This window comes from Pyxicephalus adspersus, chromosome 4, assembly GCF_032062135.1.
Source record: "Pyxicephalus adspersus chromosome 4, UCB_Pads_2.0, whole genome shotgun sequence".
Classification (NCBI taxonomy): domain Eukaryota; kingdom Metazoa; phylum Chordata; class Amphibia; order Anura; family Pyxicephalidae; genus Pyxicephalus; species Pyxicephalus adspersus.
This window is the reverse complement of record NC_092861.1, coordinates 22149373-22163573: the sequence shown is the minus strand read 5'-3', so window position 1 is coordinate 22163573 and position 14201 is coordinate 22149373. Positions and strand designations below refer to the sequence as shown.

The 14201-nt window shown below is 38.9% G+C and overlaps 2 protein-coding genes across 4 annotated transcripts in view; one reads left to right on the top strand and one right to left on the bottom strand.

Moving 5' to 3' along the window:
* Positions 1–14201, bottom strand: part of ITGB1BP1 (integrin subunit beta 1 binding protein 1) — a 488766-nt gene that overhangs the window by 368154 nt on the left and 106411 nt on the right. The window lies entirely within an intron of this gene.
* ASAP2 (ArfGAP with SH3 domain, ankyrin repeat and PH domain 2) overlaps positions 1–14201 on the top strand; it is a 135510-nt gene that overhangs the window by 26328 nt on the left and 94981 nt on the right. For all 3 annotated transcript variants that reach the window (XM_072407555.1, XM_072407556.1, XM_072407554.1), the window contains exon 2: positions 11369–11441. In XM_072407555.1, coding sequence (XP_072263656.1) covers positions 11369–11441 — 73 coding nt within the window. The remainder of the gene's footprint in view (positions 1–11368; positions 11442–14201) is intronic.

Sequence of the window (14201 nt, the reverse complement as noted above, 5' to 3'; positions counted from 1 at the left end):
TAGTAAGCCTGGCATAAACCAGCAACTTTTATCTGAACAAATAATGAGAAAAGGCTGCGTTAAGTACCAAGTGTCTTACATTGGTAGTATGCCAATGCCATCCAGGACATTTCCTAACTATGCCTAAATTAGAAACTCCATTGAGTTTGTTGCAAAAAGTTTCAAAAAGACTAGGTTAACTGGATTGGGGCATCTCTCCTAACATGCTGAACATGCTTGGCTTGGATGGACCCAAAACATATAATACTTGAAACAAAGAATCACTTGATCTGCTTTTAATAGGTCCATGCTTGGCAACATTTAGAAGTTTACTGCAGTGATTTAGATTTTGGGCTTGGGGTGGTTTGTAATTAGAGCTAATTGGTGAATTGATTGTGTCCATTGGGTTGCTGAAATGCCAAGATTTCTTATGTTTGACTGGAATATTCCTTTAAATGTGAATCGCAAGCCCAGCTGAACATCATAATTTATCATATACGGCAACAGTACTGCCTAAGCATTGCATTTATAGTCATGTTGTTTTCCTTTTTATGGGAAATAGCAGTTGACAAATGTATATTTTTCCAGTTGAAAGATTTCATGTAATGTCTGCCTTGTTCCTGTTCCTTTTTTTCCTTTAAGTTTGATTATGTTTTGTGTAATTTTTCCTCTTGCAATATCTTCTCCGATCCACTTACTAATTTTAGCTTGCATAACAAATAAGCTAAACAAGCCAAGCTGGAGTTGCCTGGTTTGTTAACGGATAAATACAGAGATGAAATGGATATATTGGAGCTATTTGATCTGCTAAAAGAATTGTATCCTGACGTTTACATGGGCTGACACACATCATGGTCAGGTAGATGCTCCCATTTACAGATGACCCCGGCTGAGCTGTGGATAGAGTAATTATAGTAGATTTTCCCTGAAGACCTAGAAGTTATTTCAAGGGTCCCCGTTGTTAAAAAGGCTTTGAAGCACTTTTATAGTGTATAGCAAAAAAAAAGAGCGGAACAGAATTATACTTTCTTTTTTTAGCAAGTAGAAAAATTCACACATTTTTGTATTTCCTTTATGTACTGTTTCCTAACCCTTACACTTTAACACCGTGTTTCAGAGACGGTGTATTTTGAATTAATGTGTGATAGTTGTCGGTGAAAAGCCGTGCATGAAGTCCGGGTCATGCACCTGAAGTGTCATTTTTATCCCTGATTGCTTTATTTCTTCCAGATGTTTCTGCTTGAGTACTGTTTAGTCTTCAGAGAAAATGTCTAGCTGCCATTTCTAGCTTAGCAGACAGTGTTCTATTTTGCTTTATTGCTCCTTGACTGATTCCTGTATAAATAAATAATAAAGGTAACACTGTTTGCTCCAGAAGATTTTTGTACGCAGTACTGCATTACAATGAACTTAGTTGCTGGTCCGTTGTTGATTGCACATGGCACTATATCACAGCTTTTGTCAGGAAGATGATGACAACCTTGGTTCATACACTTACAGTTCTGAACCTGCATACTACTAAAACACTTTACCTTCATGCTTGTATCTCATGTATGTGGATGTTTTTGTGTTCCATAGATAGACCTGTAAGCCCCAAATTTAAAGCCCTGTGGCCCTCACATGAATATTTCTGGAAATTATGTTTAAGAATCCATTTTAGTGACAGATGAAAGTTCTGATCTATGTAGAAGGGAGAGAGAAGGACGAGCATGTGGCACCCCACTGTTCTCTCTTCTTTAGAAATGCACAGTGTTCATTCCTGAGCAAGCGTTTATTAGTCTACCACCAGGAGATTGCTGAATGCGAGTCAGGTAATTGCCGCTTGGGATGAGCACAACCGTCCCTCGATTATACGATGTGTCTACATAGCTTAGGTCCTTTATCACTTGATCCTTTTGACTTTGACAATATTAGATTGTGAGCTCTTTCAAACAGGGTCCTCTCCGCCTCCTGTGTCACTGTCTGTGTCTCTCATTTGCAACCCCTATTTAATGTACAGTGCTGCGTAATATGGTACTATATAAATACTATTCAATAATATTAGTTGATGATCATTTAGGACTTATATATGACCTGGCAAGCTTCATGTCAAGCTGCAAAGTCCTCCTGCTGTCTGTATCTCAGAGAAAAATTGGATGGGGCTATGGGAAAGGAAATGGGCTTTGGATTACTGTTTTACAAAATGCTGTGAGAGTATGGTAACATTTCAGGACTGCAAAGCATTGTCGGACTACCCACAATAATCACGGTGTATAAATATATAAATGGTCCATATGAAGAACTCTCTCTTCCCAATTATTCACCCCATGATCATTACAAGGGACAAGAGGGCACTCCTTGCTTCTGGAGGAAAAACATTTAATCTCCAGGTAAGGAAGGCTTTCTTTACTGTAAGGTCTCTGAAAATGTGGAATCTGCAACTACTATAGATTTGCTTTAAGAAAAAGCTGGATGCTGTTCTAAAAGCACAAAATATCATTGGGTATTTAAGAGGAACTAAACCCAAAAGTAGCTAAAACAAAAAAAATCCACTTGCCTTCAATCCCCCGGGGCAGTCCAATCCATCTGGAGGTCACTTCCATCAGGTCCTGTATCGTCCCCGCGTCTGTCCGCGTGCCGGAGTGCTGGGCGCCACCATCTTCTCTTCTGGGTTCTTCTCCCTACGTTACCCGACCCAAGTGCGAGATCGGGTGACGTAGGTTGGGAAAAAAACTTGCCAATCCCACTGCGCATGGGCAAATTTTTTTCCCCCACAAAAAGGCTCCTTCTGTGCAGAAAGGAGCACCCAAGAGCCTCCTGGGATGCCTGACGTAGATATCCGGGGAGGCTTTGCACTCCCATTCATTCTTGATCGTCTAGGCGATCAAGAATTTGGCAGCAGTGCTGCACTCTTTTAAAAAAAAAATTAAAAAAAAAAAAACAAAACCGAATTTTTACTTAACATAAAAGGGTTGTCTACCCTTTTATGTAAAGTTAAATTTCTGAGTTTAAGTACGCTTTAAAGTAAATATAACAGACTGTTGATCCTCTACTAAAGCACTCATGTGCATTGAGCCTCCTAGCTATATATCTGCAGTACGAGATTGAAGGCACAGCTCTCCTTGGTTGCTAGTTACATTTGGTCACTATTATTACACCAGCCTTGCTGGAGAGAAAGTGGTATCGGAGGACCAGCAGTGGAAATGGTTTACCTGTTTTTGCTTTATCCATTCTTTGGATCTGTTTTTCCTTCACCTTTCTTACTACCTCTTAATCAGCAGTACACCAACTAGAAGGGGAGATCTGCTATGCGATCTGCTCCTCTACCAAAATGGCCTTCTTTACGGCACGGTAGTGTTGGGACAGAGATGAGTTGCAGGGAAACCAGAGACAATACTGCCCACTGGTCCTTTGCCTTCCGTTTGCCATTCTGGGCATATTTCCAAATACATCTTTGAAGAGAAGTGGTTACCCAGCCCAATCAAGGTGCTCATTTCTCATTCGAGGCCTGGAGTTGTTCTTTCCCCATCTGTGTTGTGTAAGGGCAGTCCTGAAAGGTTCTTTCTATTTTGTAATGTCTTTCCAATACACTGTAGTTGAAAATTATTACCAAATGGCATTTATATCCATTTTGCTTGATTTGTTAGATTATCGGGAACCAGGCAGCATTTTTGGTTTTCTTGTTATTGACCATCTTTAAAACAAGACACTTGCTGCAATAGCAAAACATAGTTTCCCTAAACATTCCTCATTCAAAAGTAACACAGATGAATGGTTGTGTCTTGCTCAGCTCTGGAAATGGAAATGTGATTGGTGTAATCCCAAGCAGCGTTCCACATGTGTATATAAACACGGGCTTCTGCTTTGTGGCTTTGGTATATGTCTGATAATTACTGCCTGCCAACTAGGCAAGAACACTTCTCAGGGTCATACAAGGGACATTCTAAGGGTTTTGTGGTAGTAAGTCCTAACCTGCACCATATATAGTTTTTGCTCCAGTTGGCTTACAGTAGCTGTTTTGGGGGACCATGTGACATAAATATATATTCGTGGGCAGTAAAAGAAAAAAAGTGAAAAAAGTGCACACTCACCTGTGTCGTATTGCAGATTACGTTCATGTGTTATACATATTGCAAACTATTGGTATTATAAAAAAAAATGTGTTGCTGGTGGCTGGAGTGTGTAGTTTGTTATATTTGTTGCACTTGGGGTCAGCCATGTTTGTTCTTAACCTGCAGTCTGTTTTCATGCTTTATGGTATTTTTGGTAATGTCACTTTTGGTAACTTCAAAAACTGAAAGTCTGTAGGAGCCCATCACATGGCAGGTCATGCAATACACAATTCTGTGCATTGGCAAAGTGTGCTAGCCAGCCATTTGGAAATGAATGTTCTTAATTATGCCTATAAACACTTTTAAAGGGGTTTCTACATTTTTTTTCCACTATTCAACGCACATACCAATACACTGTGGTGGGTTGCAACACATATATATTTTGAAGGTGCTTTTCTGTGTCGATCCCAATAAATGTCTGTGCTTTACACAGATACAATAAGTTGCGTAACTGTATTGCAAATGCAGTCTCCAACCCAGAATTTTTTTTTTATAAGCTTGGTGGGAAGAAATTTTACGGTGAGTTACAGCTGTTGTATTAGGACCCAATATGTCAGTAATCGCCCAAAAAAACAGCCAGCTTGTTACTGAAAAGTGCTGGGTGCTGCACCCAGCTAAAAGGGTGTTACTAGGACCTAAATCCTTCTCAGGTTTGATGAAAAATGGCTAATGCTGTCTCAGCAGTTTTTCGGAACACATAGTGATATACCAGTACCTACCTCTATATCAATATAGTAAAGTCTTTTTTCGGTATAAAAAAACATAGTTGACAAGAAAAGATGAATCAAGTCTCCGTTTATGTAGAAATAGTTGTGTCCCCCTGTACACCGGTTGTTTACACACAGTGGCGGCAATATGCAGGCCCATTGATCTTTTGCTGTTTTTTTTTTTTTTTACATTCTTGTTGGCTGTTCTTAGAATCTTTAAATTCCTGGTATTGAGGTTTCCTTTTTCACTTGCACACCCACTTTTATTGCCTCGGGGAAGTAAAAACTGGTAATTTCACTTTACCTGTATTTTCTGTGACAAATGAAAAGGACACAATCTGCTCTTTAGGTGTCTGAACAGGACCTGGAAACTGGATCTTGTGTGGCTGCTTTTTTAACCCATCACATCAAGTCCTAAAATGTTACAAAACAGTACTGGAAGCTGATATATTTGATATATATCTGAAATAGGGCAGCATGTAGTTTGTATTTTGTTTAACAGGGTACCCAGTAGGGGCCACACATGTTGGGGTAAGAACGCAAATTGAGGAAAAGGTTTTATTCCCCTATGATGGTTTAGATAAGTTTGTAGACATCCCTACTTTATGGTCTATTATGAAATAGTTGGGTGTTCTAAACTTTACATTTATAGAAAAAAAAAAAACCTATGCCTGTTTGTTCTGTTGGGCTGCCAGGAGAATTTTAACTGATCTGCTTCTAGTGGCTAATTAAGTACCAAATGTTATGTTAATGTTAATTTTGGAGCCCTTTCACACATGTTGCGTTAGGGCAGTTCATGTTTCATAATTGGTTTTGCAAAGCACACTGCAACATGCAGTATGTTCTTCATGGTAAGTTGCGTTCTACTGTGCCGTTTACTATGGCAGCAGGTTCGTTTTTAGGATTTTAGCATCTTAAGGTCAACAACATACGTACAAGGAAGGTAGGCTACGTACACACGCTTGGGCTAGTATTGGACAAGAATCTGATGTGTGTACAGTGCTCGTCTGACATCGTATGCAGATCCGCCATGCAAGTTAAGAAGAGAAATCGCAGCGGGTTGCCGTTCACTCGTTTTTTTTCCCCTCTCCATCAAGCAGAAAGGCACTGGCCCCAATTTATTAAAGCTCTCCAAGGCTGGAGAGAATACACTTTCACCTGTGAAGCTGGGTTATCAACAAACCTGGGATGGATCTGGTTCAGGATTCAAAGCATTTGCTAGCAAATAGCAAATGACATTGAAGAAATCCATTCCAGGTTTGCTGGATCACCCAGCTTCACTGGTGAAAGTGTATTCTCTCCAGCCTTGGAGAGCTTTAATAAATCAGGGCCACTGTATGTACAGCACTCATTCATGAATCTTTCAGTTTTTTGTCATTGGAAACGATCATGAAAGATCTTTCCAAAGACAAAAGTCTTACGTGTGTATGTAGCTTTAGACTTATTCAGATATTTGACAATTGCTCCTTATTCTGGTACTGTGCACATACAGCAGTTGTTTGTGAGTCTATTCTGGGGAAAATGATTGTGGTGGATTTCAGCGACAACTAGGATGAGCAAACCATTTTTTTTTTTTACCACGCTTTGGTTTTGGTCACAGGTAGTAAATGCCTGCTAAACCATGTCGGATTGTCCTTTACTGTATAAATGACAAATCCTGTATCTTTAGTCAGCTGAATCTTTACTGCTTATTCCTTTGCTAATAAGATTACTTTACATTTATTGAAGACTGTGAAACCACGCTTCTATTCTGTTGGTTCTTATCCACATTTCCAGCCATCTGCTGGTAAACGGCAGCTTTTTCCTTTACAAATATTTGCCCGACCTAAGCAATCAACAGTGCGATTCTTGCTTTCCTGTTAATACATTTCGATTGAGTTAATTTTAGTCTGTTCATGTTCCTTCATGACATAAAATAGTGTTGACTTTTAAATATTTGTTTTCCGCTATGACAACCCTCTTGCTATAAACCTAACTGATATAGTCCAACTCTTCCTGGAGGGTCTGCCCATACCTGAGGAAAGCCTGTTATTCAGAATGAATGACATAAATGCCAATTTTACATACCACAGAAATACATTGTGGTTCTAGTTTGGGGACGGCATTAATAGATGCATTAGTAGTAATCACAAGTAATCACTATTCCCCAACCCCACCACCCCCCCGCCCACCGCCCCGGTAAATGATAAGCACATATTTTCAATGCAAGGTATGATATATGTCTTAAAGCCCAATAGGAGCTAAAAAGAAATAGGCAAAAAAATAGGCTACATTTCAAAACGTTTATCAATTTTCCTGCTTCAGAGTTTAAAAGAAGCATAGCAACACAGAGGACTGAATGGTCTCTCAACATGGGTAGAAAGAACATTGTAATTGGAACAGGGGTATATGGGTATTTATTGATGGGGCTACCAAGGATGTTAACATCAAAGCAGCTATAGCTGCAGCAATAGTAACAATATTTCAATGGTTTTGCTGCAGTTGGAAGAAGAGGTCCTACTGGCAAGATTAACCACCAGCATTGACAAATGTTTTAGGCTACTTAAGAACAGGTTCTCGGTTTTTCTATCAGTATGGGTGGCAGATAGACTATTATCACAGAATTTGGGTGACCCAGCAAACCCGGCATATATTCTCTTTAAAAAAATGTGGTAATAAATGTCAAATGTTTTCAGATCCGTTACATGTTTGCTGGATCACTCAGGTTCTCATATGGTAGCCTGTTTTCTCCAGTCGTGTAGAGCTTTAATAAATCAGGTCCAATGTATGTGATTTCAAATTTCCGTATTTCTTCTTAAAGCAGAACTAAATTTAAATAAATCTCACGGGCCTTTAATTCCCTAGATTACTGTATCCCGCTGGAGATGTCTTTGATCTGGTCCCGTACTGGAATCCTTGTTCGTCTCGGTACGCCAAGCACTGCCATCTTGGACAGTCTTCTTCCTTGTTTTGGCCTTGTCACCTAATCTTGCACTGCGCAGGCGGGAGATCAGGTGGCGTAGCCTGCTGTAAAGGGGGAAGAAAAGATGCTGATCTAACGCTCCATGAATGAGATTAGCACTCTTTCCCCTCAACGTAGGAAAATGCTCTTGAAGGAGCAGCCAAGAGCCTCCTGGGATGCGTGACATGGGTATCCTAGGAGTCTCTGCGCGCCCATTTTGCCTGGACTCTCAAGACAGAAGGGAAGGGACTTCACCTTAAAAGAAACATTGAAGTATTGAGGATAGTTATCTATATACTTGTCAGTGGTTAAAAAAAATCCTACATTTTTGCTCAGCACAGTTAAGGAAAATCCTGTTCTGAAGATGTTAAAGCAATACCACTATTCAAGTTGTTTGCAATAGGAATATTTTTTTAATGTGGAGTTCTCGTCAACCTCTGTAACACTTCCCATATGCCTGCTATCTACTTTTCCCTCTGAAGTTGCAGTAAAAGTAGAGATTAAATAGTGTCATAAAATAGGCAGAATTGTAAGTATTCAACATATGGCAGGAAATGTTTTTTCTCCAAGTTATTCATTTGCAGTTAGGTTGTGCCTGGTACTGCACAATGGAGACCTGTCTGCACCCTTTTTTTTTTTTATATAGACACCTAGCATCATTGTCTAGTCTGATTAGCAGGCAGTCCTCCAGGTGACCCCCAAAGCCATGTAGTGTTCATTGTTCTACCTTTAGGCACAGCTTGGTCCTATAGCTCTGGTACAGTTGGGTCTTTGAACTGTAGACTTGGTATTTTATGGTATTTCCAATCACTTTTAACAGATCGCAAATCGTAACCAATGAATTACAAATGATAACTATTTTAGTATAATACTTGTAATAAAATCCTCCATGATATGTCCATCAATCTTTGTAATCCTCATCTGTTAAGCAAGAAGGAAACTTTAGCACACTGCAGTTTTTGCCTCCTTGTCCATATTAAAGTCTGCTTTTTGGTCTTATTAAGCCATAAAACCTCTTTTGAAAATGCAAATGTTCCGGTTTCATCCCAGCAGACATTCTTGTTCACCTAATTGTTTATTGGAGAGACAAAACTTGTCTCTTGTAGTAAATGTATTTTTCCGTACTTTGGATGCAATACAACCATTATTTGTACACCCAGGTCCCACAGGCCTTTTTACCCCATATACTCTTTTCTCTTTGTAAGATTTTTTCCCGTTTTGTCTGTGGCTTGTGTATTTCATATCTGCATCTGCTGCCCATCCCTGGACACTTGCTAACATTGTCGGGATGACAAAGATTTTTTTGTAGAGTGTTCAGAATTTTTTCATTCTTCTGAAATGCCATTACGATATTGTATGTGGTGAACTGCTAAGTTGGCTCTGCAAATATGGCCAGCATGGTCAATGTTATAGACTCCTTATGGGTTCCTGGAAGAACTTGGTGGTGGTCAACTTATGAATGAAACCTTGGGCTGAGTCATGCAATAAGAAACCCGTTCCTCACTGTGTGCAAATTCCAACACCTTACTGGATCAAAAGGAAAATAGAAACTATTAAAATGCAACATTTCCTTTTAACTGCCTAAAATTGTATTTTTATTTCCGACCCCTAATAAAAATTTTCTTGTGCGATGTTCACAAAGTGTATAAAAAGCCAGTGACTGATTCAACTACAATTTACCAACAACATGGTACAGATTTGGGTAGAAAGACCCTTTTTATTGATGATTTAATTGCCATAAAGTGTCATTTTAATGTGTTTATATAAAGTAGGATTTTTCAGGTCAAATTTGTACAGTAAATTTGTGAAATGGCTTTCAATATTCACAGGAATTCCGCTGTAAATAAATATCTCCCCTAACTGGTTTCCTACCACAGAGCTAATTGAAAGTGTCTTATTGATTATCTTTCTGTGCTAAATTCTGTTTAGTCTATAATTACACTGCTGACCACAGCATTTCTGACTGGTTGCCTCCTTCGGTCAAATATATTACTTTCGGGGAACTAAAACGTTAATGTGTTCTCCCCCCCTCTTCCTATTAGGGATTTGGGTTAAGTTTATCTCTTGTGAGTCTTAAGTTTGTATATTTGCTTTGTTTCTGTTGGATTATTTATCCATTTAATATTATGGATAAGGTAGCAACTGTAAAAGAGCTATTTGTCCTTGGAGTAGTAAGGGTGACAGCAGTGTAGGAAACCATGATAGATGTAGACTTCCAGCAAGTAATATATATTTTTTGGAATGAAAGAAAGCTTTTGATTTGTTTCTTCATCTTTTTGTATTTTACATTTGTTGTGATTTTTTTGTTGGATAGATTTGTTAATGGAGGACTTGTCCTTGGGGACATTTGTAGTTTTTTTGGCATGACAAGCAGCCACTATTGAAGTAGAACAGGAAACTTCTTTAATGAAATAAGGCCTTATAACCTGGCATCTGTTGGATACACAATACTTCTGCAATTTAATTGCAATTATTTTAGGGTTTATCTAAGTCCCGAAAAACCTTCCTATTTATAAATGATTTGCTTACTTTAGTTTTTTTGACAACATCATATCCCTGTCCTCTAACAGGTTCAGAATCATTGGTTGTTTGGACTGGTCAGTCTGGAATGACGTAGCTCCCGTGCTTGCACATGGCAATAATTTGTTTTCTGCAACTAGCTGTACTGGGATTATTTACTGAGCTGTGCACAAACTTTACACGTTTAATATGTATTTTATTTCCATATATATATTCTGTATGTGTTAACAATTTACACTGTACTTTACATTTTATTTAAAAATCAAAACAGCCCTTGGTAAGGACCCCACAATGTACTTCAGTAAGCATTTGTGAGTCCTCTTGTATCAAATTTTATATGAATTACTAGAACAATGGTAAACTGACCCCTAGCATTGATTTGAATGCTTCTTATCAAGAGGGTTCCAAACTCCAGGAAGACATATGTGTGATGGAGGATTCCCAGCTATTATAATCCTTGGTTTTACATTACAGCACATGGGGTTATGACCGCCCTTTCTTTTCAAATGGTCAAATAATTTTCAACTAGTTAAATTGTATATAACTTGTTTTTAGCAACTCCAAGGTCTGTGCAGCGATGAACCTGTTTAATGCACATTACCATGAAGAACTATTTTGCATTGACTTCCTAACTTCTTGTTAGTGGTGTTCATGAACTTCACTATTCTTACTTCCTGATAAATGGCCTTACCTGATAGAAGGAGAAGATATAACCAGTAATCTATTCTACCAAGAAGTAATTGTGAACACAGAATAAAATCTAAAATAGCCATTAATAATTGTTTAATTAAAAAAGGAAAATAGAGTTAATCACTGGACAGGATTTATGTAGCACTGTATAATAAGTAGGGGTTACAAATGACCGAGAGAGACAGTGACACAGGAGGCGGAGAGGACCCTGCCCCGAAGAGCTTACAATCTAGGAGGTGGTGGAAGTGGCACACAATAGGAGGGCTGTTTAGCATATACTAATATAGCACAACATTTTAAAGGTTCTGTCTGGGTATGTAGGCTTTAAAAATACAAACGAAAAACTGTGATTTTATAAATAACTTGTTTGTCTTTAAAATGTATTGAACGTTTAATGTGCCCTGTGGGGGCTAATAATTCGACTTTTCTTTTTGTCACAGGCCCTCGATGTCGATCGTACAGTTCTCTACAAGATGAAGAAGTCAGTAAAAGCTATTAACGCATCTGGTCTCGGTACGTGTTCCATTCCCACCTGCCTACTTTTTCTTCACAGTAACTGTTGATATTTTTAGGAAATGAGCTTTTGACGCACTTAGCATTTCACACATCTTGGTGTCAGGTCCCCGGGAGGTTTCAAACACCTAGTAGACTGTAAGATTTGTGTTTGTCACCATTTTCAATCCATTCTGCACTGAAGTTCTGTTCATATGTTCATCTATTGTTTTCAACCATACACATGAAATATTTACTTTTTCTCCCCCAAATTCTACTCTGTTGAGTCAGACGTTAGGATTGGTCATGCTTCAACGGATAATGCAGATCTTTCATGCAGCAGTAAAAAATACATTTGCTAATCGTTTTACATAAAAATGTCCGCTGTATAACTGCAATGAAATGTTGTATAGAAGGCAAGGCAGAAATTATCAAATCAATTTATAGTTTACTGTGATTAGGATAAATCCTGTAATATACAGTGAAATCAACATTATCCTGCATAGGAAATATTTAGAATTTTGGAGAATGAGATTTTGCTGTTTTCAGTGGACTTGGTGTTTTTTGTTCTGTTTTCATTACCACACCAATACATATAAACTTTAAAAGCTAAACAAAAGGTAAAATGAAACCACAGGTGATGTCTTTTTTGCAATAAAATAAATGTACCTGCCTTTTGCAATTTATTTTTTGCACTCACTGCTTATCTCTCTACCTGGGGTCCTTTTTTGGGTCCAGGTCTTCAGCCATCTTCATTGGCCAGGCCAGAATGAAGTACTGGAACTCCCAGACACCAGAACCTAGGGTTAGCAGGGATACCCGGTAGCGTACTCTGAACTGCACATGAGCTCAGTGTCCTTTGCAAAAAGATTGCAAGCAGGAAGATAATGTTTTATTGGAGAAGGAACATCGCCCGACCATTCTGCAATAAACAACCTGCCTGCTTGCACTAAAGTTCCACTTTAAATAGGTAAAATGAAGCACATGTCTGATTATATACTAATGGAAGCTATCTGTTGACCCCTGAGCTTGTGTTAGTTGTAAGTTTTTTTTATGGTCCAAGAACCCCCACCCCCTCATCTTCTTTCTGGTTATCATTGGAGCCACCCATAGTACAATAGTGCAGAATGGCAGCAGAAATTAGCGCTGAGCTCCGTGTTCTTCAGCATCCAGCACAAGATCAATCTACATAACTGCAGACAGTGGAAAGGAGAAGCCTGATTGAAATAGTGGACAGCGTTTTGTATTAGTAAGAGGCTGGTGGTGTATGAAGGCTGCTGGCAAAAAGCTACAGACGGTAACAGTCTGTATGTTCACCAATGGAAACTCTGACGTGGGTGTGAGATATGATGAGGGTTCTGGCTTTTATGGGTGACCTTCATAGGAAGAAACCCATAAATGTTCTGAAAAATGAGAGCACCCAACTTCTACAGTAATTGTGTAAGTCTTCTAGAGAGGCTGAAACTTACCACTTTTATACTATAGTCTGGTTACACTTCCAACTGTACAGAATGTTGGTAAGAAATGTGTAACAAAAATATTCACCTGAAACTTTTGACCACGACAGTATGTCCTAGACTTACGAAACTGTATTTTAGTGGCTGAAAGCAAAGACAAATTACAGACAAGTTCAGCAAACTAGCTCAAAATAGCCGTATGTGTCAGCTGAAAAGTGCCAACTCCGCAGCACCCATTAATCTGGTTGGCATTGCTGTCTGAGCTGGTGTGCACCTGGCCTCGTGCAGCCCGTACTAGAAGCCCTCATGTAGAAAGATCTATTTAATGTGACCCTTTGAACATATGGTCACTTGAAATCTGCAGCTTCATGCATGGATACGGAGAGCTAAGGGGTCTACACCTGCAGGTTGTCCCTTTATACAGCTGATATGTTTGTTTTTTTTCAAATCACGATGCTGAATGCGTATAATGAAGTACTGAATAAATCAAAGAAGGCATTTAGCCAGGGATTTAATTTTCTATGTATTATTTTTCTTTCTTTCTTTTTGAATATTTATGAAGAGCCTTTTCATATAAAAACATCTATTTGCATCATACAAATTACCAGCAGGAACAGACACCCTGTAATGAAAAGCAGTATGAGAAAGTAGTAATTATATTACACATTTCAATAGTATGAAAGAGCATTTGGCATGTATGTACGCCAAGAAGACATCTCTTCTACTGTAAGAAGTGAAGGATTGTTTAAAATTGGAAGTTAATTACTGGTATGTAAAGTAAAGTAAACTTTTACAAGGTTAGGCAGTCTTTTTAAAGTGGAACTAAACCCACAATACTTGCCGATCCCCAGTCCATCACAGGGTGCCGCCATATCTTCAGCCATTTGATTGACTGGCTCAGGGTGCCATAACTCCGGCACAGGCACACAAGACTTCTGGCATTCGCAGTTCAGCAAAATTTATCAACTGGGTGGTGATCAGACGGGTACGAACAGGTATTGCAGAAGAGACATCACCTGCCCCTTTCTGCAATAACCAACTGGCTGAATCGCCAGTGTTCAAAGTGGGACTTAGGTTCCTCTTGATATGCCCTAGAGGGACCAATTAAAGCAGATGCTGTTTGTTTTCAGTCGTCACTTTCTGATTAAAACTCCACATGACCTCTATGAGTGTAGCTGGATCATATGGTCAAGGATGGTCAAGTGGTGCACTGTCAGTTCTGTGCATGCAAAATAAAAGTTGAGCTACTGAGCTTTGTAAAAAAATTTTTTTTTTCTTATTTAGGTGAAGTAGTCGAAGGTTTATTTCCTAAACCAGTGTAAAG